The sequence below is a fragment of the Stomoxys calcitrans genome, chromosome 5 (genome assembly GCF_963082655.1).
Source record: "Stomoxys calcitrans chromosome 5, idStoCalc2.1, whole genome shotgun sequence".
In the NCBI taxonomy this organism is placed as follows: Eukaryota; Metazoa; Arthropoda; class Insecta; order Diptera; family Muscidae; genus Stomoxys; species Stomoxys calcitrans.
In genome coordinates, this window is record NC_081556.1 from 60,981,993 (window position 1) to 61,005,356 (window position 23,364).

Genomic DNA, 23,364 nt, shown 5'->3' on the forward strand with positions numbered 1-23,364 from the left:
TTTATTCTGTTTTATTCAAAGAAAAAATATTTTGATAAACATTTTTAAACTTTTGACTCTTCATTCCTGTGATAACAACAAATTGTTTCAATTGGTGAAAGGGAGAGTTAAAACTAAAAAACACACTCTACTCCTTTATTAGCGTTTGTCTTAACAATTGTTTAAATTTTATTTTACAGGAAGACATGGTGTGCCTCTCGTGTACGGCAACGGGAGAGCGCGTGTGTCTGGCCGCCGAAGGATTTGGCAACCGTCATTGTTTCCTGGAAAACATTGCCGATAAAAATGTGCCACCCGATCTATCACAGTGCGTTTTCGTCATTGAACAGGCACTGTCTGTGCGTGCCCTGCAGGAGTTGGTAACAGCAGCTGGATCAGAGACTGTAAGTATTCACTGTTGTCCAGAATGTATGATGGAATTTTGCACATCAATAGCTTACATATGAACACACAATCTACTCGCGCATAATTAAAATAACTTTAGGAGGTGTCAAACCAAATACACTTAACAGCCTCATTCACGCACATGTGCTCATTCAAATCCACAATTATTGCATTTAACTGTATTATACCCAATGACATAACGGCTAGTGTCTTCTTACGAATGCTGATGCCAAATTAACTACAGTTTAGTGGCATCTTGTTTTACAAATTTTATCAGTTAATGGAATAAAGTTTTCTCCACTGTTAACTAGAGGCGAAAATGTGATGATATCCAGCGTCAACGTTAACAAACTGTCAAAGTATAAATCGAATGTAATCAGAAAAACACTCCATTTCAAATAAGAATATTCCGCAATATCTTAGAGTCCTCTTTATCCTCAACATACTTTTTTGCATTCGTCAGTACCCCTTAGTAAAATTGTGGTGTATTAAAGAACTTTTGCTCGAAATTTCAAATCCTTTTACACCGCCTCCTTCGTTTATGTCGTTGGGCTTACAGCAAGCAAAAAATAAAACTCTCAATTATGTACATCGTCCACTATAATCCAACAAACTTGGGTGTTATTTAATGGCTAGTGGAAGTGCCATACGGTGGTGGCTTCTGTATAAATATGTGGGCTGCATATCTTTACTCGAGCATGCCCTCGCACATGCACGCGTACATCATCAGAAAGGTCATATCCTCCAAGACCTTGCCAACGGTGGGCTCGTTTTATTTCAGTACTGTAAGTTCAAGTCGTAAATACGAAAAAAAAATGCTAAAAAGCTATGCAGTGCAGGTTTGATTGTTGGATGTAAGTTGGTAGGCTCTTTGTCAAAAAAAGAGGATTGTAATGAAATAAAAATTATAAATATTTATGTACGTAATTGCAAGAATAATTGGAGACACCTTTACTTTTTATTCACGATACGAGCATTTCATCGTTTGGTCATACATATTTAAGCACAGTCACTATCATAGTAAATCCCTCAAACCTCACTAAAAAACATGACTCAAGAATATAAAAATATTTTCCCCAAACACATTGTTTTCTTTTAATCGAGTTTTCGTCTTAGTTGGTTGCTTTAAGCTTTTTACCCTTGGATTTATTGAGCTAATAAAACATCTATAATTATGGTTTTATAATCCCAATATTTCGTAATGTTTTTGGTGACATCCTGAGAATATCTCGAAATATATTTTTTTTAAGGCGCGTTACATTGATTTGACACTAAATTCGACATAAAATTCAATAGCTAAGCTGCAGTATTGCAATTCCGTAACGGTCAACATACAGCCATACAGATTAAGTGTGCGGCGGCCATTGCGGCTATGAGACTTAAGACGACGGAAGAATAGATCGAATACCTGAGACGATACTTTAGGTCGAGTGCGAGACACTGTTGCCAGCGGCACAGTCCTGGATTGACGGAACCCCAGTATTGCCACCTGGAAGATCATGTTAACCGGATGCATCAAAGCTAGAGGACATAGTGGGCCTGGGGCCTGTTTAAGACTGCCTGACCATAATACGATCCTGCAGGCGGAGATCCGGACGATCACAGAATGCGTGAGGTGGTATGGTTTTCATGCAAGCACGTCGAGCGTGAACATCTTTACGGAACGTTAAGGGCGTGGGCTAAAAACGCGCATTTAACACTTTCGTCGCCCACTCCCTTAACTCGGACTGCGTCGACCCAAATGGCTTCGGGATAGCCGTCAATAAACTTGGTTAACCCGAAGCCTTTCGGGTCGACGCAGTCCGAGTTAAGGGAATGGGCGACGAATGCGCATGCAACATTGTAGAACAGCGAAACGGTCGGTAGGACGGCGAAAATCCTACGGGGGGATCCAGATCGTGAGAAGACCAGGCTATTACTGAAAGGAAGCAAAAAGGAGGTCAGTAAAGCTATTGGTATCATAACGGGACACATAGGACTCACGAGCTATGTAAAATCGGTGCGGCAAGTAATAGCATGTGTAGTGCATGCGGTGAAGATGATGAGACGTTGGAGCATTTCCTTTGTCATTGCCCGCCTTTCGGGTCCCCACTGGCACTTAGGTGGGGACACAATACCAATCATGAACCAACTTAGGAGAGTGGTGTTGAAAACAATTAAAGATTTTGTAAGTAGCACGGATTTCGTAACTTAAAATTTTGTTTTTAGAGGTTAATTTGTAGTTCTTAGAGCGCACAACAGGCTACTGGCTTAGGTGTATGTCCATAGTGGCATGAGGCGGATTAATATCTGCACCCTCTTTTCAACCTAACCTAATCTAACCTAAAACTGTAGAATACCGAAACTGTCGACGGTAGGACGACGAAAATCCTATGACGTGATCCGGATCATGAGAATACGAGGCTTTTACTGAAAGGAAGTAAGAAGGAGCTCACATTAACTTTCGGTATCACAATAACTTTCGGACTACGAGCTTACTTATGTAAAATCGGTGTGATAGCATGTGTAGGGCATACGAGGGAGATGATGAGACGTTGGAGCATTTCCTATGTCATTGCCTGGCTTTCACAGCTAACAGACCCCGGTACATATGTAGGTGGGGACACAATACCAGACATGAACCAACTTAGGGCGTGGTAAGGAAAACTATTAAGCATATTGAAAGTAGCACGGTAGGTCGTTTATGTCGTCCGGCAACATAAGAGCCAGTGGGATTAAAAAGCTTTAATTCTTGATGTTTTATTAGCTCAAACCATCAAAGATCAAAGTGCCAAAAAGATTTCAATTTTAAAACATTTCTTTCACTTTTTTTGCGAAGCAGATTCTTTTAATGGTAAATTTTTTCTCAGACTAAAGCATTTGACTTATGCATATTAGGGTGATGATTTTTTGACTTTTTCTCAAAAATAATTTCCTGCGTCATGAATGCATGCACTTTAGCCTATTAATGACACGCACAAGGCACATAGAATTTATATTTTTGTGAAAAAATTAAATTTTTTCATTCTTTTTTAAATCACATAAATCCAAAACTAAAAAAAAGTGTAAAGGCTTATAACCTTTGCGAGAAGCCACATAACCAATGAACAAAAAGAAACAATGTTCATAGAAATCGAAGAACATCTCTCGTTTTTATGTACAATGGTACACAGGCAGTGAAGTGAAGGTATACCTTTTTGAATCGAATGTACAGTGGTGGTCATATAAATGGGGACACCGTTTTTAATTTTGAAAATGATAAAAACATAATTTTTCGTTAGTAATCCCATACGTCATGATCAGGAAAATTTCTACTTAAAAAAATATAGGCGAAAAAATTAAAGAGCTTTAATAAAAAAGCAAGAAAATATTTCACACTATTTTTGCTTGGAAAGCTAATTTGAGACACTTTCATGTATTAAATTGAAAGGGGTATGATTTGTGTAACTTAAATAAATTCTTCGGGTTATTCTTAGGGTTCTTAGGGCTGTGCCTGTTAGCTGTTATAACCAATTGGGTAAACCCTTCATGTAAATACTGCCGTTCAACTCGGGGAGGCTTCCAACTAACTCTTTAGCGAACCCGGGAGATATGTAGCCAAAAATCTTGTACACATTGGAATAAGATCAGGGACCAAATTTCAACTTGTTCTCCTCCCCAAGGTTCCAAGAGTTTTTAAATGGGATACGGTGATCTGAGAGGATCAGGACTGAAAAAATCTATGTTTTTATTGGTCTTAGAGCATTATCGTCCATAATAACGAATAAAGTTGGCATATTGTGAACCACTTTCATTGCTTTTCCCGTTGTATCTCTATGAATATGGTGATCCATTTTTTTGAGTTTTCTTACGTTTAGGAACCACAAAAAAGCACCCTTCAATCATAATGATGCTTCTAACAGGATTTATAGACTTTAAGCTATACTGAGGGTCAAGTTTTTTGCTTGGAAGACGTCGTATGTAAATCTTACCATGCAGTTCAACAAAAAAAAAATTTACCCTCAGTATACTTTAAAGGCCATAAATCCTAAAGGAGGCAACGTAATGAGTATGGCATGCTGTGGTGCCTAAGAAAGTTAGTAAGAATACTCAAAGAATTAATCAGCATTTCCATGGAGATGCAACGCAAAATGGAATGAAATGAGGGCATTGAAATCCCAACCCCAAATAAGTTAGGAATCCACAACGCTATCTAAAAAAAAGCCACTCGAATGAATGAATTCTCGGCAAGCACGGAGAAGTGGAGCAAGCTTTTTGACGACAAATACCTGTAGAACATAATCGCAGAAGAACTCTAAAAGACGTAAGATGAGTTCAACCTATGGGCATCAATTGTGATGATTGTTGCCGATTCAACAATCGTGAATAATGGCAAAAAGATAGACGTTTTGAGTTCGACTACAGCAAATGTTCGATGATAAAGGTGACCACACCCAACTTCATCAGCCATGCGCTGGATCGCATTCTTCACGTTGTCATGTACGATGAGCTCCATGAGTCGACTAAATCACCAAAAATGGAGTAATTCTTTGGGCAGGATATGATATTATGACCAATTGAAAACAACCTTCAGCAATGTTAAAACTGAAATTAAGGAAGCAGGCATCTGAAGAGACGACATTAAGTTTCTCTTTCACCTCGCTCGTGTCTTCCGTCACTTCACTGAGAGGAGTACGATCCCATTTGTAAAGTTTAAGCAGATACCAAATATCTGCATTAAATGCTGGAACGCTCTTGTACCATTCTAGCTCTTCCTGCGAATATTCTGATGCCTGAAATCCGGAAAAGGTTGCGCAAAATCTGTTCATTAATTTCTCACTCATGAGTAAGTTGAGTAGTTAATTGCTCCGCACTAAGAAATTTCGAAAAACTATATGTAGCTCTGAGTGACTACTCAAAAGATTGAAGATCCACGGGAAAAGATTGCATTTCCGTGAGCGTGCGATCAAAGTTATGCAAGACTTATACAACTTTTGCCGTAACAAGGACAACCTCCCACTAAGATCCATCCTCCCCAATGACAACTTGATGATCCTATGTAATGTTTCATATATGTGGCTCTAAAGCTTGTGTACAATTATTTAACTGTTTACAGTGACTTCAAAGAGTAGCCCAAAATGCTGCAATAAAAATTTTCAAATCATTGAGTATGCGTCAGGTTTTTTATCGAATCAACTTATAAGTAGGCAATGAGGTTGTAAAAAGGTCATCACCCCAATGCATTGCATATAAGACATTAACAGAGCACTCTTTCAATATATATATATGTTAAGATATATAAATTTTCCTCTGAACATCGCAGTAAAGAACTATGACAAGGACTCCTTTTTATATACGAAGCCAAACGAATTTCCCCGGCTTTAGTGAGGGAGAATAACTTACTCTGAAAATATTTTTCTGATATTCTCTTCGATATTTTGAAAAATGTACTGATTGAATTTGTATCTCGCTATCGATGCACATGACTCAAGCGCAACTCTAGTACATACATAGTATGCAAGTTTTCCCAGGATAGCTGTCATTTCCAAACAAATTTCGTACCTTGCACTGTATATTACTGAAATAAAACAGGCTTAACAACTCCGCATAGTCATTCACACACACTTTGATGTTTTGGAAGGTTTACGTGCGTGTGTGGGTGTGAATGGATGAAGTGCATGCCTTTGGTTTTCGTAAAATCATATTAAACTATTAAGCCAGTAGATGTTTCCCGCGTAGCCTACATTACGCTCGCTTGAAGACCAATTTATCGAAGTGTGGGAAAAGATGAGCAACAAAAGGCGGAAAAATAACGAAAACAGTCCTTTTATGCCGCACAATTAAATTTAATCCATTTTAACTGTTTCTCTTGTACTTATTTTATATTTTTTTCGTTTTGTTGGTGTTGGCTTTGTCGTTGTCGTTATTTTTTTTGGGTTTGTTGTTGCTATAGTTGTGTGTATGAACTTTCTTCGTTTAACAACCAAATCCATGAGCTTACATACACACATACAAAACAATGGGCGTTTGCATTACCCCCCTTTACTTATCCACTTTAATGTGTTTTTCATTTATTTTTCTCTTCTTTTCCATAAAATTTTATCCTTGCATATCCTTTGGCGCTTGAAACTCCAACAACTTAATAAATTTCCCTTAAACGAAAATGAATTCAAAACACTCATCTGCACCAAAAAAACTCTTTTGGAACTGACATTGGCGGGAATTTGTTCAATACCGAAACCACCGTTTTCGTACCATTAAACCGCAACAAAACTGCCATCGAATTCAAACCGCTACTCAAAATTGTGTGGCCACCATCTCATTTTTGCTCACTTTCCCAATATCCTGTCATTCATTTCCTTGCCGCATTGCACCTGCACTAAACTAAATACCGCCTGCTTGTGTACGATGTCAACTCAAACCTTGATTGTACTCGTGACGATTGTTTCTTTCTCAACATTTCCTTCTTTCTCTCTCTCTCTTTCTCTCTCAATCTTGAAATATTGCCAAATTACCACACCAAAAAAAAAAACATAAAATTATCTCAAACTATCCATCACAATGCATTTCCAAACCAAAACCAAACGAAACATGAGTTGTGTCTCATCAGGATCCTCAATTTGTAAGTATACAGAAAGGTTCTACAGAATCACGCACTGATTCGCAATTACTTCGCTTCCATTGACTTTGGCTAACTTCTGTTGAACGTTCTTCATGTGATTGTCCGTCTAGTCTGTGTCTGTGTATCTGTGATTCTTTTTTGATTTTGGCCTAATCCGGTGCATTTCATGGCTTGGATATTAAAAATTTAGCTAAAAAAATGTAAAACTAAACTTAAGTTTTAATTGACGTAATTGTAACTGTGGCGTTTCTCTATTACTTTCTGTATATCTTTTGTATCACCCTAGTATACCACTAACACCCATTACCATTCTACTCGCTTCATATTTTTTTAAAGACCTACTAATCAATGCTTAAAAGGATCATTGTATTCTTATTGATGCTGCCGCTATATTTGAATAAATGGACCACGATAGAAACCATCTTCACTATATGCCGTGTTTAGTGGCATATAGTGACTGAAAGTGGAATGCTTAGCATAGCAGCAATCTCTTAAAGTCGAAACGCGATTTCTTGGGACTAACATTATTAGCGCAACCCCTTTTCAGACCTTTTCAGTTTTTATACCCTCCACCATAGGATGGGGGGTATACTAAATTCGTCATTCTGTTTGTAACTACTCGAAATATTCGTCTGAGACCCCATAAAGTATACATATTCTTGATCACCACGACATTTTATGTCGATCTAGCCATGTTCGTCCGCCTATCCGTCCGTCATTCCATCTGTCTGTCGAAAGCACGCTAACTTCCAAAGGAGTAAAGCTAGCCGCTTGAAATTTTGCACAAATACTTCTTATTAGTGTAGGTCAGTTGGTATTGTAAATGGGCCATATCGGTCCATGTTTTGATATAGCTGCCATATAAACCGATCATGGGTCTTGACTTCTTAAGCCTCTAGAGTGCGCAATTCCTATCCGATTGAAATGAAATTTTGCACAACGTGTTTCGCTATAGTATCCAACAACTGTGCCAAGTATGGTTCAAATCGGTCCATAACCTGATATAGCTGCCATATAAACCGATCTTGGGTTTTGATTTCTTCAGCCCCTAGAGGGCGCAATTCCTATCCGATTTAGCTGAAATTTTGCGTGCCGTATTTTATTCTTACTTTCAACAACTGTGTCAAATAAGGTTCAAATCGGTTAATAACCTGATATAGCTGCTATATAAACCGATATGGGAAATTGACTTCTTGAGCCTCTAGAGGTCGCAATTATTATCCGTTTTGCCTGAAATTTTGTACGACGGATTCTCTCATGACCATTAACATACATGTTTATTATGGCCTGAATCGGTCTATGGCCCGATACAGATCCCATATAAATTTACTTCCCCCAAAGGACGCAATTCTTATTCGAATAGGCTGACATTTTGCACAGGTCTCCAACATATAATTTAATTGTGGTCCAAACCGGACCATATCTTGATATCGCTCAAATAGCTGAGCAAATCTGTTCTTATATCCTTTTTTGCCTAAGGAGAGATGCCGGGAAAAGAACTCGACAAATGCGATCCATGGTGGAGGGTATATAAGATTCGGCCCGGCCGAACTTAGCACGCTTTTACTTGTTTTTTGTAGTGTCTTTCAATCACTATTAGTGTTGGGAATATTATATCCTGCAAAAAAAATATTTTCTAAGCAAGAACATTCATTTTTAATACCCATTAGCGAAACATTACTTCTGTCAATTTGCTTTTTCAATTTGAAATATCCCCCTTTCTTTTTGATCCATGAAAATTCCATTAGCGAAAGATTACTTCTGTCAACTGTTTTTATACCCTCCACCATAGGATGGGGGTATACTAATTTCGACCCCATAAAGTATATATATTCTTGATCGTCATGTCATTTTAAGTCTGTTCGTCCGTCCATCTGTCTGTCGAAAGCACGCTAACTTTCGAAGGAGATAAGCTAGCTGCTTTAAATTTTGCACAAATAGTTTTTTTGGTGTAAATCGGTTGGGATTGTAAATGGTTCAAATCGGTCCATGTTTTGATGTAGCTGTCATGTAAACCGATCTTGGATCTTGACTTCTTGAGCCAATAGAGCGGGCAATTCTCATCCGATTTGGCTGAAATTTTGCATGAGGTGTGCTAAGTATCGCGCAAATCGGTATAAAACCTGATATAGCTGCCATATAAACCGATCTAGAGGGCGCAATTCTCACGGCTTCTCTCATGACCCTCAACATACGTGCCTAATATGGTCTGAATCGATCAATAGCTTGATACAGTTCCCATATAAACCGATCTCCCGTTTTTACTTCTTGAGCCCCTACAAGGCGCAATTATTATCCGAATGCACTGAAATATAACACAATAGCATATTCTTATTCAATATTCTTTGTTTGCCTAAAAAGAGATACTGCGCATAGAACTCGACATATGCGATCCATGGTGGGGGGTTTACAAGATTCGGCCTGGCTGAACTCATACTTGTTTGAATTTGAAACACCCCCCTTTCGTTTATGATCCATGAAAATTCTACGACGATCAAGTCATATCTGTCTGTGGTTATCACTGTACAGTCGTTAATAAAAATAAACGTATCGTCCGAAAACTATCTATAGATCTGAGAACCTATCGACACACTGATTTAAATGATTCTCAAATTATTTAACCTATGCTACTTAACTATCGTACTTAACAATCTAATCCAAATATAGGCCAACAGCTCACAATGGAATGAGATGAAATTTTAAATAGTTAGAGTGCTTAGGTGTTGACGAGAGGATGTGCATGTCCGGGGACATTTAGATGGGCCACTGCAGTTGGTAACCTCGGCATTTGGAAACATTGTACCAAATTTCAATGAAATCGGTTAATAAATGCGACTTTAATAGGGCCAAGAACTTAATCAGGAGATCGCTGCACAAGGCTGCCACACTCATAGAAAAAAGTGCTGAAGATAACAAACACTGTCTGCTGACTGTTAGTAGTTAATTTTGTTGCTGTAGTTCTGCAATTTCAGAAAAGTAGACATACTGCTAAAAGAGAAAATTTTTGGAAAGAAAATGAATGGAAAGTTTCCGGAGAAACACCCACACTGCACACACTAATGTTATCCTTTTGTTGTTGTTGTTGTTTATTGCACACGCTGTTTGTCAAAGTGTTTTGAACAAAAGCGCATGTGCGCTGCGTTTTATGACATAGTAAGAAGGTCATCATTATTGAGAACAATACACAGCACACATGCGTCATACCCATCAAGTAGGTATGAAGCACTAATGCAGCATTTTCCTGCTTAAAATACATTTGCACTGTTGTTGTTGTACACTAAAGATGGATTGTTGTTGTTTTTTTTTTTTTTAACGCAAAATATCACAAAAACCAAACAAATTGAGTTTCTCGCAATAATGAAGAGTAAGAAGGTAGTTCAAAAAAGTGGATTTAAGGAAGTTTTTTGAATGAAATATTGACAAGTTGGTTTATGGAGTGCAAATATGTATCTCTCAGAGGTAGACCCAATAATGTTGAAACAGCCAGATTTAAAGAAGTTCTTGATTGAGATATTGCCATAAGCATATGGAGATGTGTGTCTCAGTGGCTGTTTGCATTCCAAATGGTTTTCATAAAATATTGATATACAGTAGAAATGACCTACTTAGCCAGTAGCTACAACAGTGTAAGCATTAGCAGAGCTATAAAAAGTAATCAAAACACATGACCAGCCTTGAAATGCAAAAATTAATAAATGCTTAAAATAAAAAAGCAAAAAATGTATTTATCTTAACATATTCTTTCATTACTTCACCAGATTTTTATACCCTACACCACCACTGTGGTAAAGGGTATTAAAACTTAATGCATTTATTTGTTACACCCAAAAGGAAGAGAGATTGATAAGCATTCCGATCGACTCAGATTCACTTTCTGATTCGATTTAGCTGTGACCGTCTGTCTGTCCGCCTGTCTGTCTGTGTGTACAAACTACAGGTCGCAATTTTCATTCGATCGTCTTCAAATTGGGCACATACATTTTTTTTGGCGTAGAGACGAAGCCTATTGAAATTAAAAGAAAAACGGTTCAGATTTGGATATAGCTCCTATATATATGTTCTTCCGATTTCGAGAAATATTGCAATTAAGTGCTCATTTATTAGCCGATTCTCTCGAAATTTGGCTGGAAGGAATTTCTTATGAATACTGGTAAATTTCATAGAAATCGGTTCAGATTTCAATATAGCTGCCATATACGTATATCGCCCGATTTTCACTTCTAGAGCCACTGCAAACGCATTTAATGACCAATCTTTTTGCTAAGAAGTTTGCTCGAAATCGGTTCAGATTTAGATATACAATAGCTCCCATATATATGTTCTTCAGATTTTGGGTAATTCGCAATAATATTGACAATTGTCACAAGTAGTTATTACAGTTTAAACATATTTGCTCGAAATTCGATACGAATTGGTTAACAACCCATCTGAGGTCCATCAAATTGGTTTAGAATTAGATATAGCTCTCACTTTGCACTTATAGGATAGGTGCAGGGTATTATTCAATCGGCATCGCCTGACTTTTGCCTTTCCTTATTGGTTATATATAAGATAGCCAGGGTGATCCAAGTTAGACCTGGTCGAACTTAATGCCTTTTTACTTGTTAAACTTCTCATTCAAGTAAATTCAATAGAATATATGTTTCTATTAATATTTCCATTATTGCATATTTAGAAGTATATATGTATTCAGAATTCATTTTCTTTTATTTATTAATATTATATACCATAAGAGTTGTATAGCAGCTTTATTTCCATGTTTTATGTTTCAGAATGTTCAAATATTCAATTTTACAAAATTTATGTGCTGTAATCATAGGATACATGCTTAGAAATAAATAAACTTGGGTTATTAATCAACCTCCTAGCTTAGCGTCGATATAAGTCTCTCCTGTGAGTCTTGTTTTATATGCCGTCATCTACCATATTACTGATCTCGACTTATGCTGTGGTATTTCTCGACTATCATATCCTTGGGATCGGCTTTGGAGAGAATGCCTTTATAGTTAAATGCCCACATTATTGGAAAGGCATTTATTGACATAAGAAAGGGTTTTCCCCTGAATACTATATGAACTTGTACGAAAAATATACACCTACATTTTGTATTAACATATGGCAAATGCTTTATTTGTCATCTAGAAGTTTAAACATTTTAAACGATTTCCTTCAAAAGTTAAAATATTATAATTTTAAATCAGCACACAGTGCTGATTTTATCAACATTTATTTCTCTTTGTGTATATGTATAATAACACAATATTTAATGACCATTTTTTTTCAATGTGAAAACTTTTCAGTTCCTTATTGCTGTATGTTTGTAGATATCAGGGCTTATAATTTTAGGAAAATATAAATAACAGTTATTTCATCATCTCCTTTTTTTATTGATAAGCATATGGAAAACTTTTGCTCGTGACATTTTTCTCACCCCATAAGATTTTTTCGTATAGTATTAACCTTCAAATTGTTTGACGCTTTTTTGGTCTGAGACTCTTCTTGGTACCAGCACAGCAATGCACTCACTCGCTCACTCATGTAGTCCTTGTTTTTATGTTTTTTACGCTTTTCTATGTTAATCTAAATAACGCAAAAGTGTAGCAAAAGCATCAGTTCCTTCTGATAATCCAAGAACCATTAACCCTTCTCTAACCCTTAACGAGGTAGTGTTAATAGAATTTGACGACTAACAAAGATGAGATTGCGCCCGTTCTAAGCTGTTACGACCGCCACCCACAAACTATGCCAAGGCGACTTTTAGCACTCAACACATTGTCATATATTCGTACGTCCCAATCCTCCGACAAAAAAGCAATGCTTCCTTTTTACGTGGAATTTTTGTTGTTACACAGAACGCCGTTGAATGCTTCGAAGCAAAATCAAAAAAAAATTGATGTTGAAGCTGTGAAGCAAAACTAAAATTCCTTCAGCCAAACTTGCCGTATTGAGAAGACCGTAATAACATTGAATTTTCCCTTTTTCTTTTCCTTCTTTATTCCATTTGCGTTTTTCATGGGAAATTTATTTGGAGCAGGGCAAAGGTACTGGATCCGGCCATAGGACTCTGCTCTATGGTAATGCTATACTGTTGCGTCACAACAACAGCGACATGGTAAGATCACATTGGTCCTGGTCACAGGCAGACTGAGAATTTAACGTAATCCATGACAATTGAATTGATACCTTATCTTTTTGGTCGTTTGTCCTTTTCGTTCGTGGTTCGTGGTCCTGGTTGGTGTGTGCGTTGTTGTAAAATACTATGACGACGACGACAACGCCACCAAACACTCTAACATTGACGCCAACAGTACCTTGCCTGCCTTTCGACATCATCGTCCAACGACAAATTATCCTTCGACGTTGGTCTGCAAGAGCACAGCCAAGGCGAGGCATGCTGGTGGACTGTGCATCCAGCTAGCAAGCAGCGTTCCGAGGGTGAGAAGGTGCGTGTGGGTGACGACTTGATTTTGGTCTCTGTGGCAACAGAACGTTACTTGGTAAGCTAAGCTCGTCGGGATTACGTGTAAGTCAAGTCAGGTGCTTTATTAAATATCTCATTTCTTTGACGTCTATGTGGTGAATGCAGCATACAACCAAGGAGAACGAACAATCAATTGTCAATGCCAGCTTCCATGTAACGCACTGGTCAGTGCAACCGTATGGCACCGGCATATCCCGCATGAAGTATGTGGGCTATGTATTCGGTGGTGATGTTTTGCGCTTCTTCCACGGTGGCGACGAGTGTCTAACCATACCAAGTACTTGGGGGCGTGAAGCAGGACAAAAGTAAGTAATCACATTCAAGTAAAAAATCAAATTCTAATTTGTAGAAATGTTCAAGCAAAAGCAACAGTTTGAAATAAAGCTGTCGAAGCTATGACATTGTGACTCAATTTCTAAATTAAAAATGGTTGCCAAATTAACAGAACCTTCGAACTGAGATAAACTGTCGCGACAGTGCGAACAAAAACCAAGTTGTGTTTTTCTTGTTGAGGCGCAGCTTGATTTTGGTTGATATTGTTCCAGATTACCTATTTTGGGCAATTCAACGAAAATTTACCCCACCATTAAGCCTAGTACTAACTTCATTCACACGAAATTGTCTATTTAATAGTGGCGAAATATGCCGCATTCTATTAGACGACAACACAAGACCTCACAGTTCAAGAGCATTTAATTACATTTGCAACTAATTGAAGAGAAATTAGTATTGGCGCAGCGACATGTTGCTGATAGTTTGTTCAAAGAACTCAATATCACTTCTGCGGAATGTGTTCTCATTTTCTTCGTTACCATTGTTTTTTTTTAATGCGTTTTGAAAGTTTTTCAGGCGAAAAGTTAAAGTCAGTACGAGGCTTTAAGCAGGGTATTCTGTTCAGCTTTTCACGTGGAATGCTATCAAACTCCATATAAAAAAACCGACGGCGAAACGTTGAAGAGAAATATGGTGCTTATAGTGAGGAAAATAGCAAAATAGTTACATTGGCAACGCTTGATTGTTTTATTGGTGTCAATGGTTTGTTCTTTCTTTTTTTTATTTTATTTTTTTACGAACAAAAAATTTAAAACAATAGGTGCAGATAAAGAAACGTCTTTTGGTATAGAAACAAAAACAAATGATTTCTGTCAAATTTCGCTCGTGGAACAATTAAAACTTTTAGCGACTATTCCGAAAGCAGAACAAAATACCAACTCTTATGCAAAAAATTTAAAATAAGAATTTCTTACTCAATTTATTTTGAATGACAGCATTACAAGTAGGGTTTTGCAAAGGGCAATCCCGAGTCCCAATCCCAAAAGAGCGGCTATACGGGAATGGACAATGAGGTCAAAATGACATAGCTTTTGAAATTTTATTTTAAGAAATTTAAGAATTTTTTTTTAAATTTAAGAAAATGTGGTCAAAATCTCACAAAGAGAGAAAAGGCCATAATATTTAATAACAGATATGCTTTTTTGCGCGGCCTACTTTTTATACCCTCCACCATAAGATGGGGGGTATACTAATATCGTCATTCTGTTTGTAACTACTCGAAATATTCGTCTGAGACCCCATAAAGTATATATATTCTTGATCGTCGCGACATTTTATGTCGATCTAGCCATGTCCGTCCGTCTGTCCGTCCGTCCGTCCGTCCGTCTGTCCGTCCGTCCGTCCGTCCGTCTGTCTGTCGAAAGCACGCTAACTTCCGAAGGAGTATAGCTAGCCACTTGAAATTTTGCACAAATACTTCTTATTAGTGTAGGTCGGTTGGTATTGTAAATGGGCCATATCGGTCCATGTTTTGATATAGCTGCCATATAAACCGATCTTGGGTCTTGACTTCTTGAGCCTCTAGAGTGCGCAATTCTTATCCGATTAGGATGAAATTTTGCACGACGTGTTTTGTTATGATATCCAATAACTATGCCAAGTGTGGTTCAAATCGGTCCATAACCTGATATAGCTGCCATATAAACCGATCTTGGGTCTTGACTTTTTGAGCCTCTAGAGTGCGCAATTCTTATCCGATTGGAATGAAATTTTGCACGACGTGTTTTGTTATGATATCCAACAACTGTGCCCAGTATAGTTCAAATCGGTCCATAACCTATTATAGCTGCCATATCAACCGATCTTGGGTCTTGACTTCTTGAACTTCTAGAGTGCGCAATTCTTATCCGATTGGAATGAAATTTTGCACGACGTGTTTTGTTATGATATCCAACAACGTTGCCGACCGATTTGAACCATACTCGGTTCAAATCGGTCCATAACCTGATATAGCTGCCATATAAACCGATCTTGGGTTTTGATTTCTTCAGCCCCTAGAGGGCGCAATTCCTATCCGATTTAGCTGAAATTTTGCGTGCCGTATTTTATTCTTACTTTCAACAACTGTGTCAAATAAGGTTCAAATCGGTTAATAACCTGATATAGCTGCTATATAAACCGATATGGGAAATTGACTTCTTGAGCCTCTAGAGGTCGCAATTATTATCCGTTTTGCCTGAAATTTTGTACGACGGATTCTCTCATGACCATAAACATACGTGTTTATTATGGCCTGAATCGGTCTATGGCCCGATACAGCTCCCATATAAATTTACTTCCCCCAAAGGACGCTATTCTTATTCGAATAGGCTGACATTTTGCACAGGTCTCCAACATATAATTTAATTGTGGTCCAAACCGGACCATATCTTGATATCGCTCAAATAGCAGAGGAAATCTTTTCTTATATCCTTTTTTGCCTAAGGAGAGATGCCGGGAGAAGAACTCGGCAAATGCGATCCATGGTGGAGGGTATGTAAGATTCGGCCTGGCCGAACTTAGCACGCATTTACTTGTTTGTAGTTCAATTTAATACGCCGTATTTAGTTAATGGATTATGCATGTTTATAAAACGCGAATAGAAGTAGAAATTTGTTGTTTTTTATTATTGCCTATATCCGCATATGAAATTCGGAAATAAAAATTCATTAGAAAATTCAAGGATATCATGAATTAATATGATATTTGAGGCCAAAAACTCCGCCTACGACGCCGATCGCCTGGGTTCAAATCCCGTCGTGAACATCAACAAAATTCTCAGCAGACTTGGCATAAAAATTGAGGCCCCTTATCATTGAGCTTTAACTTTATTCGGACTGCACTCATTGATATGTGAAAAGTATCCCCCTTACTTAATGGGATGTTCAATTTTCTAAAGACAAGCATTTCCCTAGTTTTGGGCCTTCCTCGAAACTATTTTTTAAAGCTAAAAGAAACAGAAACAAACCCCATTGGTCATTTCGGGACATAATTCAAAATGTCAATAAAATTTTTCTAAAGACAATTTAAATATTTCCATGGCAATGAAGCACCATCCCATAGCACTGTGAAAAACGCTCGCACAATTCGAATTCGGTGAAGGTCGTCCAAAAACGATCGTTTTACCAGAGAACATTGATGTCGTGCCAACTTACAATGCAAGATCGCCATGTGACATCCCGTGAGATAGAGGCATCCTTTGGCGATTCGATATTGTATGAATATCTAGCAATAAAACCGATTTGTTCTCTTGGATCCCGTACAATTGACAATCGCGCAAAAAAATGTTGTGTCGGTTTGTGCGAAGAAATACGATCGCTGTGCTTCAAAATACGTTTATAAGATCGTCACAGGTGACGAACAGAGGATCTATGCGTATGGGTCTTCGAAATAGAGCCAAATCTAACGAAAGTTGTTAGTAGAAGAAGCACTTCAAAGCAAATGGTTACCGGTTTTTCGGCAAAACTGGTCATGCTGTAGGTTGGTCAATTCGGATTGGTACATCATTATTTGATGTGAAAAATACCAAAAACGAAGAAGAGAAGACCACTCATTATTCACCATTACAATACTTTTTGACCGGCCAAAATGTCGAATTGATGGATTATACGCCCTGACCTTGCACCCAATGACTTCTTTTAATTCCAGCACATTGAGGTAAAAATGGGTTGTCAATGATTTTACTCACCAGAAAATGCTGTTGAAGCATTCAATAACCAAGTTTTTAAGGTGTCGCAATCGGAGTGGATAAAGTGCTTCGGAAATTGTATAAATCATGCTGAAGGATACTTTGAAAAACAATAAAACCATGTTGGATGCTAAAGACTTGCATTTTCATTATTAGACCATAAATTAATATAGGAGCTCTCGAAATTTGTAAAGGAACCCTTGAATTTTCTTTTGCTGCCTGTTTCATTATATTATTTTTTTAATAATATTATTAAAAGAAATTTCTTTAAATAAAGTATTTTGTTGAAAAACTTTTGTAAAAAATAATCATGGTTTCCAAACAATAATTAGTAATGTTTAATTATAAATTATTTGAACTACATCTCCCTGATTAATTTACATTTCAACATTTTTATTTCAATTTCTTGGAATTCCACTATTGAAGGCATTGATACGGATCATAGTGATTAAGGGTCGAAAACTATCAGATAATAGCAAGCAGCGTTGATAGTTGTAGAAACTCATTGCTTCTGTAGGCTTTGAACTTAGATTTGGGAACAGTGAAATAAATTTTAAACTGAAACTTTTAATTTTCTTCCAATAAAATCTTTTAAAATAAAAAAAATTTACGAATAATGATTTTCTAAAGTGTTATGTACGAAAAACTTAAATGAAATTTTATGAGTCAAACTCCATGTTTACACAAAATTTCAAACTCCCTAAGTAAGAAAATGGGAATATTTCTGTTCAATACTGTTAGTCAGCAGATTTTTTATGAGAGCAAATTTTATATCATACTAACGTTTGCCGCTGAGACATTTAACATCATTAGTGGACATCTTGGGCTAGTTAAATGAAAAAGCTTTCTCGAAAATTTGCTTTTTGAGAATATTTGAAAATAATTTTTGTTTTCAAAAGGAGGAGAACGTAAATTATATTTTAGTTCACAAAACAAAATAAATGAAGTTTAAATCGGAAACATAATTGACAGAGACAGAAAAAGTTTTTAACTGCAATAACACAAATTTTCATTGCAATCGAGTGAGGGCAAACAAAAAACCTTTTTTATCTAATCCTTAACGCTATTTGATTTGTTATTGAACAAACAAACGGTATCAAATAAATGTGTACAATGTGTATACAAAATCAAGAATGTATGATTTTGACATATTTTTTGACTAATCTCAAGATATTCGCAATGACAAACTCATTTTGAAGGATTTGAAAATTTTGTATCGGCCTTTAGTGCATTGGCAAGAAGTACAAATTTTTACTCTGACTTTATGAGCAAATGTCAACACCAGGTGTAGTTCCAGCAACCAGTAGCGACCACAATTTTCAATAAAAAATTTGAGGTATCTTTATCATTGCCACAGTTACAGAAAAATTTTGGCAATTTTTGACTTTTGAAAAATCTGGGGTGGGCCCTCCCCCAAAATAAAATCCTGGCTACGTCCCTGCTCTCCACCATGGATCGAATATGACAAGTTCTTGAAATCACTTTCAAATCTATAAGAGCTATATCATGATATGAGCAGATATGGACCGTACTTGTCATGGCTATTAGAAGTCATAAATGAATACCACCTTTAAAATTTCAGGAAAAACAGAAGCCACTCAAAAAATCAAATCACGAGTGGTTTATATGGGTGCTATGAGACACCTCCAAAACATGGTTAATGAACGCTTCAATAGCACTCTATAGCGTCGAAAATTATTGACCATGTGGGGGAATTGAAAGAAATCATTGTTTGTCAAGCCAGGTCTTTACGGTGGATGACCCATCAATTCGACGTTTTGGCCGATGAAATAGGCTTTGGTTTGAGCCGATGTGTGGGAGCTCACTTTGCCTGCCGAACCATGATTCGTCTATTTTGACCGGCTTCCTCCCAAAACTTCAGCGAATCAAATTGTACTGTTCCACTCAGAATTGACCATCCTACGTTACTTTAGCAGAACAGTTGTTCGTTTTTCGACTTCCTCCCAAAACTTCAGCCAATCAAATTGTACTGTTCCACTCAGAATTGACCATCCTGCGTTACTTTAGCAGAACAGTCGCTATATAACCAGTTTTGCCAAGAAATAGGCGACCATTTGCTTCGAAGTGCTTCTTCCACGAACAGCTTGCTATAAAAACCATATGATCGGCCCGGCACGGGATAGCTGTAAGCACCACACAGGCCGGAACATTGAGGTCCGATCTTTGTGGTGATCATAACTGTCACGAGAAGCTTAGCTGCGAGCTACCGATCCACAGGTTGCGGTTAGTGAAATGCTCGAACATCAGCTGTACCGAGCGGAGAGTCTCAGTGAGAGGTCGGTCGGCACCGCCACTTGCACAAATAATGAGTGCCTATCATGCTCGATATGACAAGGGGAGTTAATGGCGCCTCTAAATAACCAATGGCTACCCTGTTTCCGCCAGAATGAGCTTACTCTCTTACAGGAGCTTGACGAGGATCGCCACCTCCACATGAAAATGTGGTCGGACTAACCATATTGGCAAATAACTACGATGAACTAACTGCACCATAGTTTTAAGATATCGCGAAAAAAAATCCTCCTATAGGCCGAAGGCCAATGACTGCATGACTGGTTTATTCAAATTTACCCTAATTTTTACAACATATTGCACGGATGTCCGAAAATTCTATACGACTTTTAGTTTTATCATTTACGTTTGGCTTTGGTGTATGTTCATAGTGGCATAGAACGGATTAATGTCCACACCCTTTTTTATACCCACCACCGAAGGATGCGGGTATATTAATTTTTTCATTCCGTTTGCTACACATCGAAATATCCATTTCCGACTCTATAAACTATATATATTCTTAATCAGCGTAAAAATCTAAGAGGATCTAGACATGTCCGTCCGTCCGTCTGTCTGTTGAAATCACGCTACAGTCTTTAAAAATAGAGATATTGAGCTGAAACCTTGCACAGATTCTTTTTTTGTTCATAAGCAGGTAAAGTTCGATGATGGCCTATATCGGACTAAATCTTGCTATAGCCCCCATGTAGACTGATCGGCCGATTTAGGGTCTTAGGCCGATAAAAGCCATATTTATTATCCGATTTTGCTGAAATTTTAGACAGTGAGTTGTGTTAGGCCATTCAACGTCCTTCGTCAATTTAGCTCAGATCGGTCCAGATTTCGATATAGCTGCCATATAGACCGATCGTCCGATTTAGGTTCTTAAGCCCATAAAAGCCACATTTATTATCCGATTTTGCTGAAATTTGGGACAGTCAGTTGTGTTAGGCCCTTCGATATCCTTCGTTAATTTGGATTGATCTGATTGGAACAGATTTTGATATAGCTGCCATATAGACCGATCTCTCGATTTAATGTTTTGAGCCCATTTATTGTCCGATATTACCGAAATTGGGACAGAGAGTTAAGTGAAGCTCCTCCACGTATTTCTGCAATTTGGTCTACATCGATCAAGATTTGCATATAGCTGCCATATATCGGTCTATATATCTCTATTTAAAGACTTGGCCCCAAAAAAGGCACATTTATAATCCGATTTCACTCAAATTTGACACAGTGACTTAAGTTAGGCTTTTCGACATCCATGTTGTATATGGTTCAGATCGGTTTATTTTTAGATATAGCTACTAAAAAGACCAATATTTTGTTATACACAATTGAGAAATGACTTAACTTATTAGTATTTGGTCCAAATCGGAACATATCTCGTTATAACTGTTATGGGACCTAAGGTTTGCAATTTTCACCGGATTTTGACGAAAGGTGGTTTACATATATACCTAAGGTGGTGGACATCCAAAGTTCGGCCCGGCCGAACTTAACGCCTTTTTACTTGTTTTATCCTAACTGAACCAAATATAGTTTCATCATTTATGTTAATTCAGATAATTTACATGGATAACCTGGACCACTAGGGCAGTGGAGACTATTCTAGATATCCGACTCATTGACATACAGATTAAGTGTGAGGCAGTCACTGCGGCTATGAGACTTAAGGCGATTGGAGAATGGCTGATAGGAAACCTTGAAGGAATGGAAGAGGTTTCCGATCGGATACCTGAGATGAACCTTGAAGTCGAGTGCGAGGCACTGCTGCCATCGGCACAGTTTTGGATTGAACCCTAGTATTGCCATCTGGAAGATCATGTTACACGGATGGATTAAAGCTAGAAGACAGAGTGGGCCTGGGCAACTACAATGAGAACCCAGGGATTGAGATCTGTTTTAAACTGCCCGACCATAATACGGTCCTGCAGGCGGAAATCCGGGCGATCACGGAATGCGTGAGGTGGTGTGGTGCTAACGCGAGGACGTCGAGTGTGAACATCTTTACCGACAGTAAAATTGCGCTAAGGGCAATGACAACCAGGACGGTAAGATCACAATAGTCTTGCAATTTAAGAAGGAGAATAATGCCTTTTCTGAGGATGGCAAAATCCGCATCGTTTGGGTGCGGGGCCATAACGGAGTAAGGGGAAATGAAAGGGCTGACGATTTTGCGGTGAAGGCCAGAGGACTTGGTCAATAAACTTGGTTAACCCGAAGCCTTTCGGATCGACCAAGTTCGAATTAAGGGAGTGGGCGACAAATACGCATGCAACATTGTGGAACATCGAAACGGTCGGTAGGAAGGCAAAAATTCTATGGGGATCCAGATCGTGAGGAGACGAGACTATTACTGAAAGGAAGTAAGAAGAAGCTCAGTATAGCTATTGGTATCATAACGGGACACATAGGACTACGAGTTCTCTTATATAAAATCGGCGCGGCAAGTGATAGCATGTATAGGGCATGCGGGGAAGATGATGAGACGTTGGAGCATTTCCTTTGTCATATTCCGTCTTTCGCGTCTAACAGATACCGGCACTTAGATGAGGACACAACACCAGACATGAACCAACTTAGGGGAGTGGTATTGAAAACAATAAGGATTTTGTAAGTAGCAAGAAATTCCTAACTTAAAATTTTCTTTTTGGAGTTTACATTATAGGTTTTAGAGCGCACAACAAGCCGATTACTGGCTTAGGTGAATGCCTATAGTGGCATGGGGCGTATTAATATCTGCACCCTCTTTTCAACATAACCTAACATACTTCAACATTTTAAGAGAAATCAGGATATAAGAACGCCTTTAACAGTTTTGTCAGAAGATCGTTTAACAGTTTTGTCAGAAGAAGAAGTCAGAAGATCGGCCTATATCGCGGCTATATCGATAAAAGGTCCCATCTCGTATTCGATAAGCATGTCGTGATATTCTAATACGAAATAGGGTAATCAATTCCCCTTTTTTTGAGCTTAAGATGTAAACAGACGATCGCCCTATCTGGTGGCTATCTGCTACCTGGTGACTTTATCAATATGGTCCGATATAGCCCATCATTGAGCTTCTATACAAAGTTTTAGATCGAAATGCAACCTGATTACAGTCAGGCAGACAGATATACACTCTTAGATTTTTATGATAAGCAAGAATTATTAATTATATCGAATATATATATATCGAAGCGTTGCAAACAGAATCTGAAGACGCATTATTGTGTTCTAGAATTTTGTCCAACGTTTGTTTTTTTTTTTTTGTAAATATTTGATTTTTTATTTTTTTTAATGATAATCGGTCGGTTTATGAAACACCCATAGAAACGAAGATGGAACATAGTCTACAAAAATGTCACTTTGAACTTTGAATTTTACTTAAACAGACAAAAATTTAATCCTTTTTCCTTTTACCTTTGCAGCATTGTTGTGTACGAGGGAGGTTCAGTCATGTCACAAGCTCGTTCACTATGGCGCTTGGAATTGGCGCGCACTAAATGGACTGGCGGTTTCATCAATTGGTTCCATCCCATGCGAATTCGACACATTACAACTGGACGCTATTTGGGCGTCAACGAAAATAACGAATTGATTTTGGTATGTTGACAATTATGCACTGATGTCAAA

At 37.8% G+C, this 23,364-nt stretch overlaps 1 protein-coding gene across 11 annotated transcripts in view; it reads left to right on the plus strand.

The window, feature by feature from the left end:
• The window catches only part of LOC106095874 (ryanodine receptor), a 163,464-nt gene that overhangs the window by 105,980 nt on the left and 34,120 nt on the right, over positions 1-23,364 (plus strand). For all 11 annotated transcript variants that reach the window (XM_059370147.1, XM_059370148.1, XM_059370149.1 and 8 more), the window contains exons 3-7: positions 180-383; positions 12,999-13,076; positions 13,273-13,461; positions 13,551-13,750; positions 23,160-23,334. In XM_059370147.1, coding sequence (XP_059226130.1) covers positions 180-383; positions 12,999-13,076; positions 13,273-13,461; positions 13,551-13,750; positions 23,160-23,334 — 846 coding nt within the window. The remainder of the gene's footprint in view (positions 1-179; positions 384-12,998; positions 13,077-13,272; positions 13,462-13,550; positions 13,751-23,159; positions 23,335-23,364) is intronic.